General features: G+C 47.4%; 2 protein-coding genes across 3 annotated transcripts in view; one reads left to right on the top strand and one right to left on the bottom strand.

The window, feature by feature from the left end:
- tmc6b (transmembrane channel-like 6b) overlaps window positions 1-6,468 on the bottom strand; it is a 29,121-nt gene extending 22,653 nt beyond the window's left edge. Inside the window, exon 1 of one of the 2 annotated variants that reach the window (XM_035406942.1) lies at window positions 6,370-6,468. The gene's annotated coding sequence lies outside the window, so the exon portion shown is untranslated. Of the gene's footprint in view, window positions 1-5,184; window positions 5,741-6,369 lie in introns of those variants that run through there. The other variant, XM_035406941.1, reaches the window with a different exon arrangement.
- A 1,744-nt stretch (window positions 6,469-8,212) lies between these two features.
- tmc8 (transmembrane channel-like 8) overlaps window positions 8,213-22,500 on the top strand; it is an 18,669-nt gene continuing 4,381 nt past the window's right edge. The window contains exons 1-10 of the mRNA XM_035406865.1: window positions 8,213-8,507; window positions 11,215-12,070; window positions 13,374-13,522; window positions 15,710-15,847; window positions 17,203-17,237; window positions 17,888-18,027; window positions 18,339-18,486; window positions 19,560-19,724; window positions 20,195-20,346; window positions 22,216-22,294. Of these exons, the coding sequence (XP_035262756.1) occupies window positions 8,468-8,507; window positions 11,215-12,070; window positions 13,374-13,522; window positions 15,710-15,847; window positions 17,203-17,237; window positions 17,888-18,027; window positions 18,339-18,486; window positions 19,560-19,724; window positions 20,195-20,346; window positions 22,216-22,294 (1,902 nt within the window). The 5' untranslated portion in view covers window positions 8,213-8,467. The remainder of the gene's footprint in view (window positions 8,508-11,214; window positions 12,071-13,373; window positions 13,523-15,709; window positions 15,848-17,202; window positions 17,238-17,887; window positions 18,028-18,338; window positions 18,487-19,559; window positions 19,725-20,194; window positions 20,347-22,215; window positions 22,295-22,500) is intronic.

Raw genomic sequence — 22,500 nt, 5'->3', positions numbered from 1 at the left:
AGGGGGGAGTGAAGGGCAGTGGAGGTCCCTGCATGTTCCTGCAGCTGACCCTCCAGAAGTTGCAGTAACTCTCAATTTAATATGAGCATTAATGTGGGGCTTTGTTACCACAAGTTTTAGTGTGGGGCTTTGTTAGCACGAGTATTCGCGTGGGGCTTTGTTAGCAGGAGAGCATTGGGCTTTGTTAGCATGAACGCTAGCATGGGGCTTTGTTAGCACGAGTATTAGCGTGGAACTTTGTTAGCAGGAGTATTAGCATTGGGCTTTGTTAGCATGAGTATAAGCATTGGGCTTTGTTAGCATGAACGCTAGCATGTGGCTTTGTTAGCACAAGTATTAGCGTGGAACTTTGTTAGCATGAATGGCAAAAGGCTATCACTGACAGGCAGCAAACCTACAAAATTAGCAATTCTGTAACAATGCATTGTGAGACAACTGGCCATGCTGAATGTGTGAGACTGGCGGTTGATTTCATTTAGCCTATAAGCTGGCCTGGCCGTGCGTCACGGCGGGTCACTGTGGCCCTCGTTGTGAGGGAGACACAATGCCGCGGCTTTGTCCTGCGGTCATCCGCCGTCTCTGACCGCGAAGGAGTCAGCTGACCGGCCTGTCTGAAACTGCTCCGTTCGCTCTGTCACTCACACACTCCCACTAATGCTGGCCCCACACTAGAGGATAACTGGGCCGATTTTGTGCCCGATTCGCTCTTCCCGACAATCGCGGTGACGTTCCCGATCTGAAGCTAGTCTGAACCGATTATCTGCCCAAATGATCCTGCAGTGTGAGGGATTTACTGACATAATCTAAATGTTACAGACTTGAAATCCTGTAGTGTGAAAGGAAGAGCGATGGAACATTGAGCAGAACCCCGCAATAGCCAATGAGAGCAAGCTCACCGAGAAGCATCACCAACCGAATTTTTTCGGCTTGCCGAAACCAAAGAAGTTCTCTGCAGACGAAAATGTTTTATACTCGATGCGGTTAGGCAACTGCACGTAGCAACAAAAGTATCAATATTATTGTATTATGTATATATGTAATTATTGTAACGTTGCCGGCAGTGTGGTCTCCATGGAGACGGGGAATCAGCTTGCGGAAATTTAAAAAAGTCTCTGGAATCGCCACTCTGAAATCGTTTAGTATAAACACCAAGTGCGTGGTCCTGCCTCTTGACCGAATCGTCTGGTGTGTGCGTTCTTACGATTAAAATATTAAAAATCGGTTAAATCTGTCGTTATGTCTGTGGTCTCCCACGTTTTTAAAATCGGTTAAGATTTGAAAATCCTCTAGTGTGCATCAGGCTTAAGAGCACATAGACATTAATAAATAATAATACATTCATTACTTTCTAGCCAGCTTTTCAGGTTAAAATTATTGTGGTTATGTTCAGTTTAATTCGTTCAAAATCAAAACACGACTTGGAAGAAAACATTGGTAGGTAGCTAACAAGCAAAGCTAGCCTTACAATCAAGGTTATTTGGTGCTTACAATCCTACTCAAGCTAGCAATGCATTTATTACTTTCTAGCCAGCTTGCCAGGTTAAAATTCACTGTGGCAATTCCTTATGACAATGAATTATTTTCCACCACGTAAGTAATTCAGTTCATGTAAACCGTTGATACACACTCCTCTCTTGAGCGTCTAGCAGCGATTATAGCCTAACTATCGAGATTCTAAGTAACTGGAGATAACTTTTTTTTGTACTCCACATAGACCATAAACCCTTGAATATAAAAATGACTCATTGAAATCGGTTGAGAAATGTAAACGTTATAGTGCTTTATATCCAGAAAAACCGCAGCTCCACCGTTTACTTCTATTTGTTTACAGGCTAGTCGTACGATCCAAAGGTCAATGCGGCGTCTATGTATATATGTCTATGTAAGAGCAGGTCTGCTTTAACCCTTTAGGCTGTGAGGTCACAACCATGTGATGAGAACGCTCTTAACTGAATATTCTGATTTCACAACCACTCCTCTGGCAACTGAAAGCAATGGAATTGTAGAATGATTGTAGAATTTTGACTAAAAACATTTCAAAAAGCCCACTCTTCAAAGGGTTAATGACCAAAGACTGGTCGCACTCCAGCGCCTACTCCAAACCTACTCCAAACCAACCAAACACAAATCACATCTGGCTTAGGAAAGACACAAATTACAGTCTTTCTCAAAAACAGAGTTTCCGCAGAGAGAGAAAGAGAGCGAGAAACATGGAACCAGTTAAGAGATTCCCACAGTGCAACTGCATAATTATGTCGCCTGCGGGGAAAAAGTTTGGCAACTGGTCACAGGCGAGCGTCTGGTTTGACTATGACCGGGCAGCACGATTAACCCTTTAGCAATAAAATATACACACTAAACAAACGCATGAAATCACCGCTAAAATCGCGCCTCAAACACACACCCATCTGCCGGGACATACCATTCGGCATTATCTGCGGGGGTGGGTCAGCAGACACTCTGAAGTGCGCCAGAGGGTCTCTTAAATCGCGCAGTCTACAGCACTCAGGGGTCCACTGTGTCCAGGCTGCTCTTAACTCTGAGGAAATGATGTAAGCAAGAAACGCACCATCTCACGAACGCACTGTTTTAGCACCCGCTAGGGGGCTCGGAGGGAGACGGCGCTCGAGAATCGAACTGAACAAACGACTTGGGCCCAAACGTCGGCTTTCAGACGAGCGGCCTAAACCGCCACTCACCAACCCTTCCCCCACCACTGTCACCAATTAGATTCCTGCTGCCCTGTGAGTGATAGGTGAGTTGTGGTCATGTGGTCAGCATTGGGAACACTGGGAGATGCTTTGGATCCACTCAGGAGATACTCAGCTTCATGCGATTAAGCCGTTGAGTTCCGATTCCAGCCTGATGCCTCGTCGGAGTATTTCGCAATACCGCGGCAGTGTGCATTCTTTGCCGTCATCCAGCACCAAAAACGGCTTTCGCCACCCGGAACCTCCCGCATTAGAGGAGTGAAGAGGACAGAAAGAAAGCAGGAGCTGTGCATCTGGTTTTTCTGTACTATCTGTGGTGACAGCTGGCAGGGACCGAGCGGTCAGCCTATCAGTAAGCCACCAAGCACACACTGTCCCTCAGTGTGACAATTAGAGCCTAGCCCTTATCTCCCCCGCTCCCAAGAATCTGTGCATTATCTACAGGAATGCCTCATTAACTTTCTGAATTATCGTCACACAGCTGTCTGAGCCAGGGCTGTCCAGCTTCAGTTCTGGAGAGCCGCAGTGTCTGCAGGTTTAACTCCAGTCCTGGAGGGCCACAGTGTCTGCAGGTTTAACTCCAGTCCTGGAGGGCCGCAGTGTCTGCAGGTTTAACTCCAGTCCTGGAGAGCCGCAGTGTCTGCAGGTTTAACTCCAGTCCTGGAGGGCCACAGTGTCTGCAGGTTTAACTCCAGTCCTGGAGGGCCGCAGTGTCTGCTGGTTTAACTACAGACCTGGAGGGCCGCAGTGTCTGCGAATTTAACTCCAGTCCTGGAGGGCCACAGTGCCTGCAGGTTTAACTCCAGTCCTGGAGGGCCGCAGTGTCTGCTGGTTTAACTACAGACCTGGAGGGCTGCAGTACCTGCAGGTTTAACTCCAGTCCACACGCGCATCTGTATGTCTGTGTTGTGTGAGCGTTTGAGTGTGTAGGTGTGTGTATTGTGTGTGTGTGTGTGTGTGTGTGGGCACCCATCTGTATGTGTGTGTGTGTGTGTGTGTGTCTGAGAGAGAGAGAGTTTGAGTGTCTGCCTGTCTTGTCCATCTATAAGCATTTCACTGCCACATGGTCCCTGTTTGGTCCAATTCAGTAATTAGCTGAGCTGATTAGCATTTTCTGATGACACTGCGCAGAACTCCATTACATACACACATATTTCATCAACAGAATTTTCCACATGAGTACCAGTAATAAAAAAGCAGAAGCATAAATCATGAGCAGCGCAACTGAAACACGTGTTTTGTCATTTACAAGGGCCAGAGTGCAGTCTCACAGGAAGGCATACTATTTTTACTTGTCTAGGTTTACATTATATAGCGGCTTAGCAGACATCCTGATCAAGCAAAACTTGGTTTAAATATGTTGGATATTTACAGTTGGATATTAAGGAAGCAGTTCAGGCCTAACGCCTTTCCCCAAATGTAAAGGCATGCCACATCTGGGATTTGAACCTACAATCGCTCGCCTATAAGTCCAGGCACCGCCACACTCAGCTGTCACCCTTCATACCTTAGAAGTCAACCATAAAGATGCCAGTCGTTCTTTAAACATCGTACTAGGGGGAGGTAAAACACTACCAGGCCAAAATCTGGCAGAAGTGCAGCTGGAGAAACGCCCATACCCCCCAGCAGCAAGTAAAATATACAGGGGCTGGATCGGATATCTCAACCAGAATCATAGATAACAAGTCAGCATGTAAACTAGTTTCCTTGTTTAAAACCGCAGACTGGCAAATGTGCGAACTAGTTTAAATAAGGGGTTTGGTTTGCAATCTGCATACACACAGCTAAGAATGCGGAGAAAAAGCCTAACGGTGTCAATAACAGACGGTTAAACGAGAGAATTAAAGTGCACTTCGCCGGTGTTCCTGAAATTCAGTGGATGCCGGGGGTGGTCTTTTGTGGCAGCTCGCTCGAGGGGGTAGTGTTTTCTGTCATAATGGCAGACCCCCTCCCCTGTTCCCTGGTCACGGGCAAAGAACACAACCGAGCACCCCCAAGCTCGCGACGCGACACACAGAGACAGACAGACACACACACACACACACACACACACACACTTTGTCGTTTCAGGTAGGATGTGAACTTCAGCCGCGCCATAGTCATGCAATTAGCCGTGTGAGCTTAGCTGAAGTTAAGTTTCCGTTGGCTCTCAAAGCGACGTGAGTGACAGCTCTTCACAACACTGGTGGCGGCTTTTATGCTTCTTCATTTTTACCTCTACCCATAAACCACCATGGAAGAAGCTACACTCCTGACACCATATCCAGGCAGATTCCACACACCACGTAAAAATAAAAAAACTCCTGTGTATGCTTGTTGCGATTGTCATTGACTGTTTGCTGTATATATAAATTGTAAAGTGTTTCCAACCTGAACACCAATATGAATCTGACAAGCAAGTGTATAAAGACACCTGTCCTGTTAAAAACAACAACCGACTTTAAACCTTTCAAGGGATGTAGCCGTAACTCACCCTAAAGAGCTGCACTCACTCCAGCCGATATTGATCAGTTGTCTCTCTTCGCTATAGAGCTACACCGCTACAGTCTTGCACGCAGGAGCGATCATTTCAGAGACTGGACGAGCAGCAACCATCTCCGGGACTGGGGGAACTCACACAATCAGAACCGCGACATCGCTGATCACTCCATCAAGTGACGCCAAGCGGATGTGGAGACGGCTACGCAACGTTTCCACCCTTTTTTGTTTTGTAATCTCTGGTTTTCAAATGAGTCAACTGTGCGTTGTTAATGCGTGCCACGGCCCCTTGTGCCTCCTTCAGAAAAAGTTTCCACACATAATGGTATGATCCTATTCATTGGTGCAAATCCTCGGGCATGTGTTAGTTTGCTCAGACAATTGTCTGCGAGCATTTTGCTGTCGTCCGTTGAATAGGAAACGGAGAATGAACGGTGCCGTAAGGTAGACTGGAATCCGGTCGGTATAGGGTTTTCACTTCATTCGCAAGCTATGCCACAACGGCAAATCCAACAGTCTGACTACCAACTGCTTTGTACATAGCCGTAGATCGCGGGGGGAATGGGGTGTCACGTCCTACCAACTTCAGGAAACCATGACATGGTCCCCCAATATTATGTTGTATTGGGTGACGCCGAAAAAAAATCCCAAAGACAATTTCCTTACCAAAATTGAAATGAGATCTGCGCCCTTGAGCCTAATATGTAACAAGTGTAGCCTACTTGTGGACTGTTCAAAATGTAGCCTAGTGTTCCTGTTACGAACAGATATGATTGAAGTGAAGAATGCAGTAACGACTAGCTATAGCTAGCTCAGTGTCCAATCAGTTAAGTTGGAAAAACTCGCTAAGGTTTTTGAACAAGATTCGGTCTTGAATTAGGCTTCAGTTTAAAAGGTGATTAACTTATCTACCCCCTCCACTCTATCTCTATCACTCTATCAGGACGAAAGTACAATTGATACGAATCTGTGCAATTGTTCTAATATTTAAATATCACCACTATCCGTTCTCGTCGTGAGTATCAAAGTACCTGTTAAGCAAAGGTGTTTACCGCACGTCTGTCAAATATATCACCCAGATTTGTAGATTTGTAGATCCACAGTAGTTTGTACCTAGGCTACATGGTGTTACCAAGTTGTAAAAATTACGTGTAGTATAAAATGATACATATTAGCCTACCTGTATGAAGTATACCTTGATGTACCTTATGGTTTCTGCTGTCACTCTCAGAAAGGACTGAAACTCCTTGCCGCACCTTAGGTCCCAGAGAATTGTGGGATATGTATTTCTGAATGTATGGTACCAAGAAAACATTGACGTTGTATCGTAGTTGGTATAGATGACACAGCTGTTAAAGCTCGAAAATATACGACTTTTCGTAGAAAGATAAGAGTGTTAAAATAACTTGGTGTTGTCGTTTAATGTGATCATTGCGAGTGTACTTTTTAGTACAAGCAAACGAGGACACAGATCTAATTTCAAATTTATTAATTTTTTTGGGGGGAGTGGGGGCAACAAACAGAATATTTAATGTGGTAGTTTTTTTTTTGTTTGTTTGTTTGTTTGTTTGATTGCTTGTTTATTTTATATTTTTTGGAAGGTGGCACTAACAGTACCACCCAACACAACACGATAAAATTACAGTATACAGTTAGATGTTTTCCCAAAGTTGGGGTCTGTGGGTGGAAGGGGGTGGGGGGCGGGGCGATGGATGGCATGCCCATGCAAGAAAATGTAATCACTGCGAGATGTACATTCATGCAAAAAAAAAAAACTAATAATAATTATATAGATATATATATATATATATATACTGCAGTACTGTTGCTGAAGCTGCATTTAATTTGAACAGTGCTGTATCTTGATGGACAGGCCGCAGTCATACGCACTGTAGCGTGTAGCAAACAGAATGCTTATTCGCTGTGTCGTAAATGGTAAATGGACTGCATTTATATAGCGCTTTTATCCAAAGCGCTTTACAGTTGATGCCTCTCATTCGCCAGAGCAGTTAGGGGTTAGGTGTCTTGCTCAAGGACACTTCGACACGCCCAGGGCGGGGTTTGAACCGGCAACCCTCCAACTGCCAGCCAATCGGTCTTACCTCCTGAGCTATGTCGCCCCAATGTCCAATGTCGTGAAGCCGCCGAGCCTGGAGACATTGGACCGGAGGACTGCATCACTGACGGTGTAGTCAGTACTGCAGGTGGTCCGGGCCCGCCGGAATGTGGTGCCTTGCACGCTGCCAATCGGACCCTTTCCCTCACTGGGCAAGATTATGGCTACTTACCCGGAAAGGCTGCTGACCACAGTTGGCACTGGCACAGTCAGGATTCGAGCTGGCAAGATCCTTGCTAACGAGCGCCTCTGCTGGACATGCCACCAATCGTGTCACACAAGCTCAGTTTTTAAAACAAACCGCCTCATCAGGTCTGTTTTTTCACCTATATTGGTATTTCCCAACCCTCCAAATGGAGTCACACTAAAGTTCCTTTGAAAGCGTTCGTGTACATAATGCTCGGTTCAAGTTTAAATTTGGAATCTTGTCGGGAAGTCATGCAACTGCATCATTTCTTACAGCGTCATCACCCCGAGAATTTGTGCTACATTTGGAGTGAATATTAGTTGCCGTTATACACCCACACACATATGATACACACACACACACAAACACACACACACACACACACAAACACACGCACAAACACACACACACATATGATACACACACACACACACACACACACACAAACACATTATTGTGGCAGTGAACAATTACTGCAAATGCTGCCCACATAGTTTCACTCTTGTGCTTTTTCAGTCCTCAGAAGGTGTTTTCAGTGTTGCCAGAGTTCATATGACCGAACAAAGGATATGCATCACTGCTGTGGTCTAGCAGTCTGCTGGCTGCATTTTTTTTTAACCAACAAATTTACCGAAGCCGTGCCGTATCCGCGTTGGCGCCACGCGAGAGCAGTCTTGCGCAGCCTGATGGGGGTGGGTTGGAGAGAACCAGGAAGTGGCCGTCATCTGCTTCCTGTCACATGCTAGCCGTCGCTGTGCTGCTGGGGACTGCGAAGGCGTTCGCGAGCCAGGTGTCTCTCCGCCAGGTGTCTCTCCATCAGGTTTTGTGTGGGGTTTCCGTCCAGCTCCTGCGCCCCCTCCTCGGCGTCTCTGTGTGTCCGGGACCCCCAAACCCAGGACGGGCACCCTCATCCCGGATTGATTCGTCGCCCCCCCCTTACACCCCACACCCCCTCTTCCACAGTCAGAGCAGGAAATGGCGCACAGCAGCGGAGGCTTCTTCATGCTCCAGTCAGGTACAGGAGAGCGTCGCCTTTCAACCGCTTCGCAACGACACCGAGTTAAATCAGCTCCGGCAGAGTGAAAGTCACTCTGGTAGACTCCATCTTGGGCTATGTTCAGGGTCATCTGCACCACTTGGGCTGTGGCCCTCTGTTAAACGTAGCCAGAGTGCTCTTTATTAAAATGGCTGTGGATTAGTTGAGTGCTCTTTTTTAAAATGGCTTTGGATGAGATAACTGCTCTTATTGTGCCTGTGGCCATGTAGGATGTTCCTTGGCAGTGAAAAGTAGTTGTTTTGATTTGATGATGTTTGTTGGTTTTATGCTTTGTTGAGTGGCTTTAACTTCTTATCCAGTTGGTTTTTTGTCATTCGTGTCAAGACTCTGTCTCCCTATGTGTGTATGTTCCTCTACATGTTTGTGCATGTAGGTGTGTCTGTGTGTGTAAACAGATGTGTGCTGTGGGTTTGTATGTGCGTACAAGAAGCAAGGAAGTGAGAAAAGCTATTTCTGTAAGAGGAAGTAGCACCTGACAGAAAGAGAGAGGACTTGTGCTAGTGTCGGAGAGTTTGTGTGTCTACATGGACAAATGTGTGTGTGTGTGTGTGTGTGTGAGCAAGATAGAGTAGGAAAGAGAGATACTTTAATTAAATAAATGCTTGGTGATTGACAGCTGAATGCAATGGTTTACAGTGGGCTCCAGAATTATTGGCACCCTTAATAAAAATGAAGAAAAAAGGCTGCATATAACAAATGACACAGATAATAATCTATATCTTCAAACATATGAGAAAACTATATACTTTTATTTCAATACATTTACTCTCATGCTTCAATGTTTTTTTATTAAGTAATCTCATTTTTTCTGAAAACCATAGGTGCCATAATTATTGGCACCCCTAACAAGTATTGTAAGTAAAATCAAACAAATGAAATTGGCAATACTTTTGCTTAATTTAGTTAATCTCAGTCTAAAGGAACTATATTGTGTCATTCCATCATTTCCAGTTTCACTAGAGAATAAAAATGAGGTAACAATCACTTTGTCATCCATCAGCATGGGAAAAGCCAAATAACTTTAAATTCAGAAGAGACTGATGATAATTTACCATCACAAGTCTGGTAATGGGTACAAAAAAATAGATAAACGGTTTAAACATACCACTTAGTACTGTGAGGGCAATAATAAAAAGGTGTAAAACATATGAAATGGTTGAAAATTTGCCAGGAAGATGAAGCAAGTGCATGGTGTCCCCACGGACGGTGAGGAAGGTGGTGAGGGAGGCCATTAATAACCCAAGGATCGCTGTTTAAGAATTGTAGAGATTGGTTTGTTTCTAAAGTCTAAAAAAAGACATTAAATGGCACCTCCATACCAACTAACTCTTTGGAAGGGTGGCATGAAGATAGCCCTTACTGAGCACAATGAACAAAACCAAGAATCTGGAGCTTGCCAAACCTCATTGGAATTATGACTGGAAGAGAGTGCTATTGCCAGAAATAGAACGTTTTGGCCATACACACCATCAAAATGTTTGGCGGCAAAAGAGGAAGGCATACAGGAGAAGCACCTCATACCTACTGTCAGATATGGAGGTGGGTCATTGATATTTTGGAGATGTTTTGCTGGCAGTGGTCCCGGGACACTATTTTAGAAAAATGGCACAATGAAGTCAACAAAGTACCAGGAAATTCTGGCAGAAAATTTGATTGTCTCTGCTAAGAAGCTAGGACTTGGTCATAGGTAGATTGTCCAGCAGGACAATGCCTCCAAGCATATATCAAAATCTAAACAGAAATGCTTAAATGAAATCAACATCCATGTTTTCCAATGGCCATCTCAGTCTCCAGACTTAAATTTAATCAAAAACCTGTGGTCTGAACTGAAGAGGGGAGGGGGTCCATAAGCGCAAACCCAAAGATATCAATGATTCTGAAAAGTTCTACATGGAGCAATGGTCAAAAATCCCTCCAAATGTGTTCTGTAACCTTATCACAAATTATAGGAAAAGACTCATGGCTGTCATCTTTGCCAGGGGTGTTTTCACAAAATATTAAACCAGGGATGCTAATAATTGTGGAACCTGTTTTTTGGGGAAATATTTTTATTTATTTAAAAGATTTAAGACTTTGGTTGATTCCAATGAATCATTAATCAAGCACACTAGTTTACACATGTTGGAAAATAAAGCTTATGTCAATAACTCTATTATTATTTAGCATTTTATAAAGCATTTTTGTGCATGTTTATCAAGGGTGCCAATGATTCTGGAGCCCACTGTATGTGATTGTTGATTGTGTGTGGATGTTTTTCACCCTTGCTGTCGCGGCACAGGCTCGGGTGAATTCTGCTTTTCTGAGAGGCATGCGTGGTAGAGGCTGTTGGTGCTCTGGAGGCTGTAAAGGCTGTCCATGGTCTGGAGGCTGTAGAGGCTGTCTGTGTTCTGGAGGCTGTAGAGGCTGTCTGTGGCCTGGAGGCTGTAAAGGCTGTCTGTGTTCTGGAGGCTGTAGAGGCTGTCTGTGGTCTGGAGGCTGTAGAGGCTGTCTGTGATCTGGAGGCTGTAGAGGCTGTTCGTGGTCTGGAGGATGTAGAGGCTGTCTGTGGTCTGAAGGCTGTAGAGGCTGTCCGTGGTCTGGAGGCTGTAGAGGCTGTCCGTGGTCTGGAGGCTGTAGAGGCTGTCTGTGGTCTGGAGGCTGACACAGGTGTTCTGAACCCTTGCAGACGACAGCAACGTCTGTGGCCTCACTGTGGAATCCTGCGGCCGCAGTGAGTTTGAGACCTTCCTGGAACTGCCGCACTGCCTGCCGGGTGATGGCTGGGACAAGGGACCTCACATGAGCCTGCAAGATGAGGGCTCCTACAGGGGTCAGCAAGATGAGGGTCCCTACAGGCGCCGGCAGAGTGAGGAGCCCTACAAGGGTCTACAAGATGAGGGGTCCTACAGGGGCCTGCAAGATGAGGGTCCCTACAGGGGCCTGCAGAGTGAGGAGCCCTACAGGGGTCTACAAGATGAGGAGCCCTACAGGGGCCTGCAAGATGAGGGGCCCTACAGGGGCCTGCAAGATGGGGGTCCCTACAGGCGCCGGCAGAGTGAGGAGCCCTACAGGGGCCTGCAGAGTGAGGAGCCCTACAGGGGTCTACAAGATGAGGAGCCCTACAGGGGCCTGCAAGATGAGGGGCCCTACAGGGGCCTGCAAGATGGGGGTCCCTACAGGCGCCGGCAGAGTGAGGAGCCCTACAGGGGCCTGCAGAGTGAGGAGCCCTACAGGGGTCTACAAGATGAGGAGCCCTACAGGGGCCTGCAAGATGAGGGGCCCTACAGGGGCCTGCAAGATGGGGGTCCCTACAGGCGCCTGCAGAGTGAGGAGCCCTACAAGGGTCTACAAGATGAGAGGCCCTACAGGGGCTTGCAAGATGAGGGACCCTACAGGGGTCAGCAAGATGAGGGGCCCTACAGGGGCCTGCAAGATGGGGGTCCCTACAGGCGACAGCAGGACCACTTCCCTGTACTTGATCGGGACCCCAACCTGCCCCTCAGAAACCTGCCCTTGTCCATGCAGGAGAAGAGGAAGACCAGGTATGTCATTGGCAGTGTGGTACCTGAGGACACCTGTACACACCATATCACTATGGTACCAAAACACATATATACACACCTGTGTACATCATACCACTATGATACCTAAACACAACAATACATTCCTGTACACACCCTGTCATTGTGGTACCCCAACACACTTTTGCACGTTATTGGCTTTAGGTAATTTTACAACAATATCGAAAACAGCAAGTATATAAAGAATCGCAATGGTGTGGCTGTGGAGTGGTTGAGTAGAGATCATTTTCCAGCTGATTTAAGGGGGCATTCTTCCTCAATTAAAAACCCTGCTACTACTCCACGCTACAACACACTCAAACTGCCTACACTGCCAAATGTCGACAGTATTTTTCTGATCTGATATCACTGAAGGAGAAGAAAACATCAGACAGAAATGCAGCAGCTCTGGTTTTGTGGGACAGAGCACAGATCTCCCTGAGACAGAGAGGGATACAGCAAACAGCCAGGGATTGTGTATCACACAGACAAAAGCTGGTTCTTACGAGGGCAGTGCTGGGTGTTTCTCCTTGCCTTTTTGTATGTTTGGCTTGGAGCGCTGAAATCTAAAACTCACTAAACCAGTTGAAAGACGAATGAGTGTGGAAACCTGGCCCTGCTGTCATTTAATGCAGTTTAAGAGTGTGTGTGTGTGTGTGTGTAGACTATATGTATGTGTATGTGTATGAGTGTACATGCATATGTTTCTATGTACATGTGTGTCAGCGTGTGTGTAGGAGTATGTGCATGTGTTTGTCTGTGTGCGTGTATGCGTGCAAGAATACACTTGTGAGCATGATTGTGTTGTGTGAATGGTTAATATTTGAGTGTGTGTATCTGTATACGTGTGTGTGTGCATGCATGCACTTACATGAGTGTGATTTTGCATGAACGGTTAATATTTGAGTGTGTACCTGTGCATGCGTGTGTGCATGCATGCTTGTGTGTGCGTGTGCATGCGTATGCGTGTATGTGCATGTGTGAGTGTGTGCGTGTGTGTGTGTGCGTGTGTGCTTGTGTGTGTGTGTGCATATGTGTGTGTGCATGTGTGCATGCGTGTGTGCTTGTGTGTGTGCGTGTGTGTGTGTGTGCATATGTGTGTGTGTGTGTGTGCATGTGTGCGTGTGTGCTTGTGTGTGTGTGTGTGTGTGTGCATGTGTGTGTGTGTGTGTGTGTGTGCGCATGCGTGGAATGGGCCATCTCTGTGATAACGGTGAAAGTGGAAGTTCCTCCTTTTCTGTGCTGAACGGAATGGTAAATGCTGTTATGTTTGTTGGCCAATCAGGGATCGACGGCAGCAGCAGAGGCTCAGCATTGGCTGCTGGGAGTCTTGGTGGCAGAGCCAGCGCATCGCAAGGAGGCGGCTGCGGGAGCAGGTTGTCAGGACGATGTGCGGACTGCAGCCCTGGAGGAAGGCCTTACACACCATCGAGGGTGGGGGGGGTGCTTCTGTTGGGGGTCGGTGTCAGAGTGGTAGTGGGTTAGGTAGTCCCCTGAACCCAGTATCCCACATCATATTAAAACAGCATAAAAACAGCGTGTGGGTTACTGGATTTAGGGGCAGTAATGTGGGGTACTGGATTCAGGGGCAGTAATGTGGGGTACTGGATTCAGGGGCAGTAATGTGGGGTACTTGAATCAGGGGCAGTAATGTGGGGTACTGGATTCAGGGGCAGTAATGTGGGGTACTGGATTCAGGGGCAGTAATGTGGGGTACTGGATTCAGGGGCAGTAATGTGGGGTACTGGATTCAGGGGCAGTAATGTGGGGTACTGGATTCAGGGGCAGTAATGTGAGGTACTGGATTCAGGGGCAGTAATGTGGGGTACTGGATTCAGGGGCAGTAATGTGGGGTACTGGATTCAGGGACAGTAATGTGGGGTACTGGATTCAGGGGCAGTAATGTGGGGTACTGGATTCAGGGGCAGTAATGTGGGGTACTGGATTCAGGGGCAGTAATGTGGGGTACTGGATTCAGGGGCAGTAATGTGAGGTACTGGATTCAGGGGCAGTAATGTGGGGTACTGGATTCAGGGGCAGTAATGTGGGGTACTGGATTCAGGGGCAGTAATGTGGGGTACTGGATTCAGGGGCAGTAATGTGGGGTACTGGATTCAGGGGCAGTAATGTGGGGTACTGGATTCAGGGACAGTAATGTGGGGTACTGGATTCAGGGGCAGTAATGTGGGGTACTGGATTCAGGGACAGTAATGTGGGGTACTGGATTCAGGGGACAGTAATGTGGGGTACTGGATTCAGGGGACAGTAATGTGGGGTACTGGAATCAGGGGCAGTAATGTGGGGTACTGGGTTCAGGATTCAATAATGTGGGGGTATCATTAGTGAATAATAAGTTCAATGTATATGCAGTCTGCAGATGTGTATAGAATCACAAATGTACGAGAGCAGGTGTGTATATGTCATAGTTTTGGGTGATAGCACCATTTCTTTTCCATCCTGTGCCATTCTTTCATTTATTACGGCATTTGGTTTTATTCCTGCACCTTTTCTTCAGTTATTACGGCCATTTAGTGTCCTTCATTTCCTTGAGTGAATTATACTCGTGCAAATCTGTGTTTACGATTTGCACCTGTTGGCTTTCTATTTAAACCCCTAGCAAACCGATAAGCTTTGCTTCAGTGTCTACTTGCGTTACACGAAAGCCAGTAACTTGGTCAGTTTGGTAAGAGGTTTAGTTGTTTTTGTTCAGTACTAGATCAGTCCCTCTTCTGTGTTCTTTGATTTATGCAAAGAGTTACTGCGGAACTGAATTTTGAGATTGTTAGATTGGGGGCTACTAAGTTAGCACTAATATCTTTACTCATATCTACAACTCTCTTGTGGTTCTTTTGACAGCCCTCTGTGCGAGGGCTGCTCTCTTAAGTTCTCATGTTCACCAGTCTATTCAGACTGCCATTTTGTTTTAGTATACTCATTAAGTATACTAAAGTATGCTATACAAGTATACTCTTTACGCCTTAGTTTCTTCACCCTGTACTCGGGTCATTAAAGCTTTTTTCTTTGGGATAGTCTCCCATGGGAGTATTGTTTTTCTTTTTGTCTACTTTTCCCCTATCCTTTTGTCTCTAACGAGACTTAGTGGTTATTCCGCCCAGGTGGATACCTTAAAGTATCCTGACCCGTCGCGTTTGGTCTCCCTAATTCCCCACTCCCTCACAGTAGAGGTGTAGGTATGTATAGGAACAGGTGTGTATAGGAGCAGGTGTGTATAGGTATAGGTGTATATAAGAGCAGGTATGTATAGGAGCACATGTGGATAAGAGCAGATGTGTATTGGAGCAGGTGTGTATAAGAGCAGGTGTATATAAGAGTAGGTCTGTATTGGCATAGGTGTATATAAGAGCAGGTTTGTATAAGAGCAGGTGTATATAAGAGTAGGTGTGTATAACAGCAGGTGTATATAAGAGTAGGTGTGTATTGGAGTAGGTGTGTATTGGAGTAGATGTGTATAAGAGCAGGTGTGTATAGGAGTAGGTGTGTATTGGCGTATGTGTGTATAGGAGCAGGTGTATATAGGCATAGGTGTATATAGGAGTTGGTGAGTATTGGTCGAAGCGTGTGCTGTGCAGATTTAATGGTGTCTGCTCTTGGTTTGTGCAGGTAAATTTGGTGTCGGGGTGAAGGCGTACTTCACCTTTCTGCGATTCCTGCTGTACCTGAACCTGATACACTGTCTCGTCATTAGCGGTTTGGCCCTCACACCTGTACTGCTGTACGGGAAACACAACTTTACACCAGGTGAGAGAGCGAGGAATCTGTCCCTCCAGTGACAGCAGCCACTGACACTCACTGTAACTGTCTGTAATAAGCACAGACACTTACTGTAACTGTCTGTAATAAGCACAGACACTTACTGTAACTGTCTGTAATAAGCACAGACACTCACTGTAACTGTCTGTAATAAGCACAGACACTTACTGTAACTGTCTGTAATAAGCACTGACACTCACTGTAACTGTCTGTAATAAGCACAGGCACTCACTGTAACTGTCTGTAATAAGCACTGACACTCACTGTAACTGTCTGTAATAAGCACAGACACTTGCTGTAACTGTCTGTAATAAGCACTGACACTCACTGTTACAGTTAGTAATAAGCACGGACACTCACTGTAACTGTCTGTAATAAGCACTGACACTGTAACTGTTTGTAATAAGCACTGACACTCGCTGTAACTCTCTGTAATAAGCACTGACACTCACTGTAGCAATCTGTAATAAGCACAGACACTCAATGTAACTGTCTGTAATAAGCACTGACACTCACTCTAACTGTCTGTAATAAGCGCAGACACTCACTGTAACTGTCTGTAATAAGCACAGACACTCACTGTAACAGTCAATACTAGCACTGACACTTACTGTAACAGTCAGTACTAGTACTGACACTTACTGTAACAGTCGTTACTAGAACTGACACTCACTGTAACTGTCAGCAATAAGTACTGACACTCACTGTAACTGTCTGTAATAAGCACAGACACTCACTGTAACTGTCTGTAATAAGCACTGACACTCACTGTAACTGTCTGTAATAAGCACAGACACTTGCTGTAACTGTCTGTAATAAGCACTGACACTCACTGTTACAGTTAGTAATAAGCACGGACACTCACTGTAACTGTCTGTAATACGCACTGACACTGTAACTGTTTGTAATAAGCACTGACACTCGCTGTAACTCTCTGTAATAAGCACTGACACTCACTGTAGCAATCTGTAATAAGCACAGACACTCAATGTAACTGTCTGTAATAAGCACTGACACTCACTGTAACTGTCTGTAATAAGCGCAGACACTCACTGTAACTGTCTGTAATAAGCACAGACACTCACTGTAACAGTCAATACTAGCACTGACACTTACTGTAACAGTCAGTACTAGTACTGACACTTACTGTAACAGTCGTTACTAGAACTGACACTCACTGTAACTGTCAGCAATAAGTACTGACACTCACTGTAACTGTCTGTAATAAGCACAGACACTCACTGTAACTGTCAGCAATAAGTACTGACACTCACTGTAACTGTCTGTAATAAGCACAGACACTCACTGTAACTGTCAGTGTGTTTTCTGTCTTTTCTTTATAGGCAAAACCCCTGCGTCGGATCTGTTTTTGCTGACGGTATGTTCTGAACCTCACCATTCTGTCTATGGGGAGATGGGGAGGGGCGGGCGAGGGGGGGGGGGGGTGTCTCTGAAAAGATCTACCATGGTGAGAGGGGTGCAGTAGAGTTGTGGTACAGTAAATTTTGAGTGCAGTACTCAAATCTAACAATACAAATGAGTCCAATAGGAAATATATGTACCCTGTAAGGGCTGATTTAACACTCAACATTTTACTGCGTGGGGCTGTTTCGTACAAATGAGGGACAAACTGTTACTCTTTCTTTAACTGAACCGCTAGAGCAGAGGTGGGCAAGGAGGGCCGTATCTGTTTCTGCTTTTCATGCCAACGTCTGGCCTTAATTACTTAATTAGCCATAACAATTATGCCAAATTACACTTTAGCTGCATTTCTCACTAACCACACGAATGACAGCCAAAGGTTGTTCTTGTTTCCCTACTGTGATGTAATCCACGGGTGAACTAGTGCTGGCGTGTGCAGCTGTTTCGCTCATTTAGCCTGGGTAATTGATGGAAACAAAAGCCTGCACCCACACCGGCCCTCCAGGCCTGGAATTGCCCACCCCTGCGCTAGAGGCTGAGTACAGCACCTTTGTGCAGCTAGATTGAACGCACCCCTCTCTCTGGGCTCTTTTCTTCTCCCTGCAGGGCTTTATGGACCGTTCCCCGGTCTTCTACGGGTTCTACTCTCCCGTCTCTCTGAAGGTGCCATGCCTGAGCTCATCCCTACTCTTCCTCCTGGCCATTGCCTCCCTCCTCACCCTCAGCATCATCATGGTGGTACGAAGGTGAGACCACACACACCCACTTACACACACATGCACACGCACGTGCACACATGTGCACAGGCACACACACACGCACACACACACACACCCCACCCCACCCACACATACATACACATACACACACACCCCACTTACACACACACACACACACACACTCACACAAATGCACACACACAGAACACACACACACACACATACACAAACATACACAACCCCACACACAACCCCCCTCCCCCCGAACACACACACAAACACACACCCTGCCCTTCTCACCTCTCTCCCTCATGCTCCACCCCCTCACCTTTCCCCAGGACAGTGATTGGCTACAAGCACACGTGGATGCTGGGAAGGCACTACAACCATCACTTTAGCTACAAGGTGTTCTGTGGCTGGGACTTCTGCACCCAGGTCCCGGAATCAGCTGTGCTCCAGCACAGCTTCATCCGAAACGACATCAAGGTCAGGAGCTTTACACATGCTGAAACCACAAAAAACACTAAGACAGAAAAATAAATGTTATTAAATAAAAATACCATATAATGTGACAAAGCAGTTGGAAATAATTAAATAATATAAAGGAAGATTTACACAAAATACAGGTAAAAATGTAAAGGAAAAGATTAACTGAAACTCGGTAGAGCTGAACTCCAGTGGTCAGTATAGCAGAACTCCAGTGGTCAGTAGAGTAGAACTCCAGTGGTCAGTATAGTAGAACTCCGGTGGTCAGTAGAGCAGAATTCCAGTGGTCAGTAGAGCAGAACTCCAGTGGTCAGTAGAGTAGAACTCCAGCGGTCAGTATAGCAGAACTCCAGTGGTCATTATAGTAGAACTCTGGCGGTCAGTAGAGCAGAATTCCAGTGGTCAGTATAGCAGAACTCCAGTTGTCAGTAGAGCAGAACTCCAGTGGTCAGTAGAGTAGAACACCAGTGGTCAGTAGAGTAGAACTCCAGTGGTCAGTAGAGCAGAATTCCAGTGGTCAGTAGAGCAGAATTCCAGTGGTCAGTATAGCAGAACTCCACCAGTCAGTAGAGCAGAACTCCAGTGGTCAGTAGAGTAGAACTCAATTGGTCAGTAGAGTAGAACTCCAGTTGTCAGTAGAGCAGAACTCCAGTGGTCAGTAGAGCAGAACTCCAGTGGTCAGTAGAGTAGAACTCCAGTGGTCAGTAGAGCAGAATTCCAGTGGTCAGTATAGCAGAACTCCAGTTGTCAGTAGAGCAGAACTCCAGTGGTCAGTAGAGCAGAACTCCAGTGGTCAGTACAGTAGAACTCCAGTGGTCAGTAGAGCAGAATTCCAGTGGTCAGTATAGCAGAACTCCACCAGTCAGTAGAGCAGAACTCCAGTGGTCAGTAGAGTAGAACTCAATTGGTCAGTAGAGTAGAACTCCAGTTGTCAGTAGAGCAGAACTCCAGTGGTCAGTAGAGCAGAACTCCAGTGGTCAGTAGAGTAGAACTCCAGTTGTCAGTATAGCAGAACTCCAGTGGTCAGTAGAGTAGAACTCCAGCTGTCTTTTCTTCCCCCTCTTCTTCCTCAGCTGGTTCTGGAGGAGGAGCGTTTTCACCAGCGCGTATCCCAGAGGACGTTCAGGCAGTGGGTGCAGCTGTACTTCCTGCGTGGGGTACTCAACTTCCTGGTCATCGTGCTGCTCAGTGCTTCCTTCTACCTAATCTATGAGGTCACCAAGTTCTCACAGAAAGAGGTGAGCTGAGGATCACAGGCTGGGCCTGTAACAAATATGGGCTACTAGCGATTATGAGCCGCTAACTAGTATGGGCTGCTAGCGATTATGAGCCGCTAACTAGTATGGGCTGCTAGCGATTATGAGCCGCTAACTAGTATGGGCTGCTAGCGATTATGAGCCGCTAACTAAATGGTAAATGGTTAAATGGACTGCATTTATATAGCACTTTTATCCAAAGCGCTTTACAATTGTTGCCTCTCATTCACCAGAGCAGTTAGGGGTTAGGTGTCTTGCTCAGGGACACTTCGACACGCCCAGGGCGGGGATTGAACCGACAACCCTCCGACTGCTAGACAACTGCTCTTACCTCCTGAGCTATGTCGCCCCATAGTATGGGCTGCTAGCGATTATGAGCCACTAACTAGTATAGACTGCTAACGAGCATGTCTCTCTCTCTCTCTGTTTCTCTCTCTCTCTTTCCCTCTCAGAAAGTCTACACTCCGATGCTTAGTCTGCTGGTTGAGTACCTCCCTCCCATCACCATCACCATGGTGAACTTCCTGCTGCCCCACCTGTTCCGCAGAATCTCTGGCTTTGAGGATTACTCCCTCACCGTCCAGGTCAACATCACCTTGGTCAGGTGTGTGTTCGCTTCTGTACCCCTGAACCTGTACCTCACCAGTCCCAGACCCCTCTCACCTGTACCCCTCACCTGTCCCAGACCCCTCTCACCTGTACCCCCTCACCTGTCCCAGACCCCTCTCATCTGTACCCCTCACCTGTCCCAGACCCCTCTCACCTGTACCCCTCACCTGTCCCAGAAACCTCTCACCTGTACCCCTCACCTGTCCCAAACCCCTCTCACCTGTACCCCTCACCTGTCCCAGAAACCTCTCACCTGTACCCCTCACCTGTACCCCCTCACCTGTCACAGACCCCTCTCACCTGTACCACTTACCTGTCCCTGAAACCTCTCGCCCGTACCCCTCACCGGTCCCAGACCTCTCTCACCTGTACCCCTCACTTGTACCAGAACCCTCTCACCGGTACCACTCACCTCTCCCAGAAACCTCTCACCTGTACCCCTCACCTGTCCCAGACCCCTCTCATCTGTACCCCTCACCTATTCCAGACCCCTCTCACCTGTACCCCTCACCTGTCCCAGACCCCTCTCATCTGTACCCCTCACCTGTCCCAGACCCCTCTCATCTGTACCCCTCACCTGTCCCAGACCCCTCTCACCTGTACCCCCTCACCTGTCCCAGACCCCTCTCACCTGTACCCCTCACCTGTCCCAGACCCCTCTCACCTGTACCCCTCACCTGTCCCAGAAATGTCTCACCTCTATCCCTCACCTGTCCCAAACCCCTCTCACCTGTACCCCTCACCTGTCCCAGAAACCTCTCACCTGTACCCCTCACCTGTACCCCCTCACCTGTCCCAGACCCCTCTCATCTGTACCCCTCACCTGTCCCAGACCCCTCTCACCTGTACCCCTTACCTGTCCCAGAAATGTCTCACCTCTATCCCTCACCTGTCCCAGACCCCTCTCATCTGTACCCCTCACCTGTCCCAGACCCCTCTCACCTGTACCCCCTCACCTGTCCCAGACCCCTCTCACCTGTACCCCCTCACTTGTCCCAGACCCCTCTCATCTGTACCCCTCACCTGTCTCAGACCCCTCTCATCTGTACCCCTCACCTGTCCCAGACCCCTCTCACCTGTACCCCCTCACCTGTCCCAGACCCCTCTCATCTGTACCCCTCACCTGTCCCAGACCCCTCTCACCTGTACCCCTCACCTGTCCCAGAAATGTCTCACCTCTATCCCTCACCTGTCCCAAACCCCTCTCACCTGTACCCCTCACCTGTCCCAGAAACCTCTCACCTGTACCCCTCACCTGTACCCCCTCACCTGTCCCAGACCCCTCTCACCTGTACCACTTACCTGTCCCTGAAACCTCTCGCCTGTACCCCTCACCGGTCCCAGACCTCTCTCACCTGTACCCCTCACTTGTACCAGAACCCTCTCACCTGTACCACTCACCTCTCCCAGAAACCTCTCACCTGTACCCCTCACCTGTCCCAGACCCCTCTCATCTGTACCCCTCACCTGTTCCAGACCCCATTCACCTGTACTCACCTGTCCCAGAAACTTCTCACCTGTACCCCTCACCTGTCCCAGAACCCTTTCACCTGTACCCCTCACCTGTCCCAGAAATGTCTCACCTCTATCCCTCGTCTGTCTCATACCCCTCTCACCTGTACCCCCTCACCTGTCCCAGACCCCTCTCACCTGTACCCCTCACCTGTCCCAGACCTCTCTCACCTGTACCACTCACCTGTCCTAGACCCCTCTCACCTGCACCACTCACCTGTCCCAGAACCCTCTCACCTGAGCCTCTTTAGCCTGTTACCTGTGCTCCTCTCTCTTGTCTCAGAGCACTGTCTCACATCCTCACTATACTGACACAGACTGAATTATAGTACCTTTTCCCATTGTCTCACAGGAGCATCATCCTCAAGCTCACCTGTTTGGCCATCTTCCTCTACTTCCTCCTGCACCAGCCACGCATCAGATCAGCTCAGGTAAACCCCCCGCCCCAGTTTAGCTCTGACCTACTCTGAATCACAGGCTTCCTCACAGCCATGTTTCCACATTCCCTCTCTCCTCTTTTTTTAAATCTCCTCTCCGCTCTCCTCCTCTCATCTCCCTCTCCTCTCTCCCCTCCCCTCTCCTCCTCTCATCTCCTCTCCTCTATCTCCCCTCCTCTCTCCTCCTCTCATCTCCTCTC

Source organism: Anguilla anguilla, chromosome 2 (assembly GCF_013347855.1).
Source record: "Anguilla anguilla isolate fAngAng1 chromosome 2, fAngAng1.pri, whole genome shotgun sequence".
Classification (NCBI taxonomy): domain Eukaryota; kingdom Metazoa; phylum Chordata; class Actinopteri; order Anguilliformes; family Anguillidae; genus Anguilla; species Anguilla anguilla.
The sequence above is the reverse complement of the archived record's forward strand: the minus strand, read 5'-3'. Positions and strand labels throughout refer to the sequence as shown.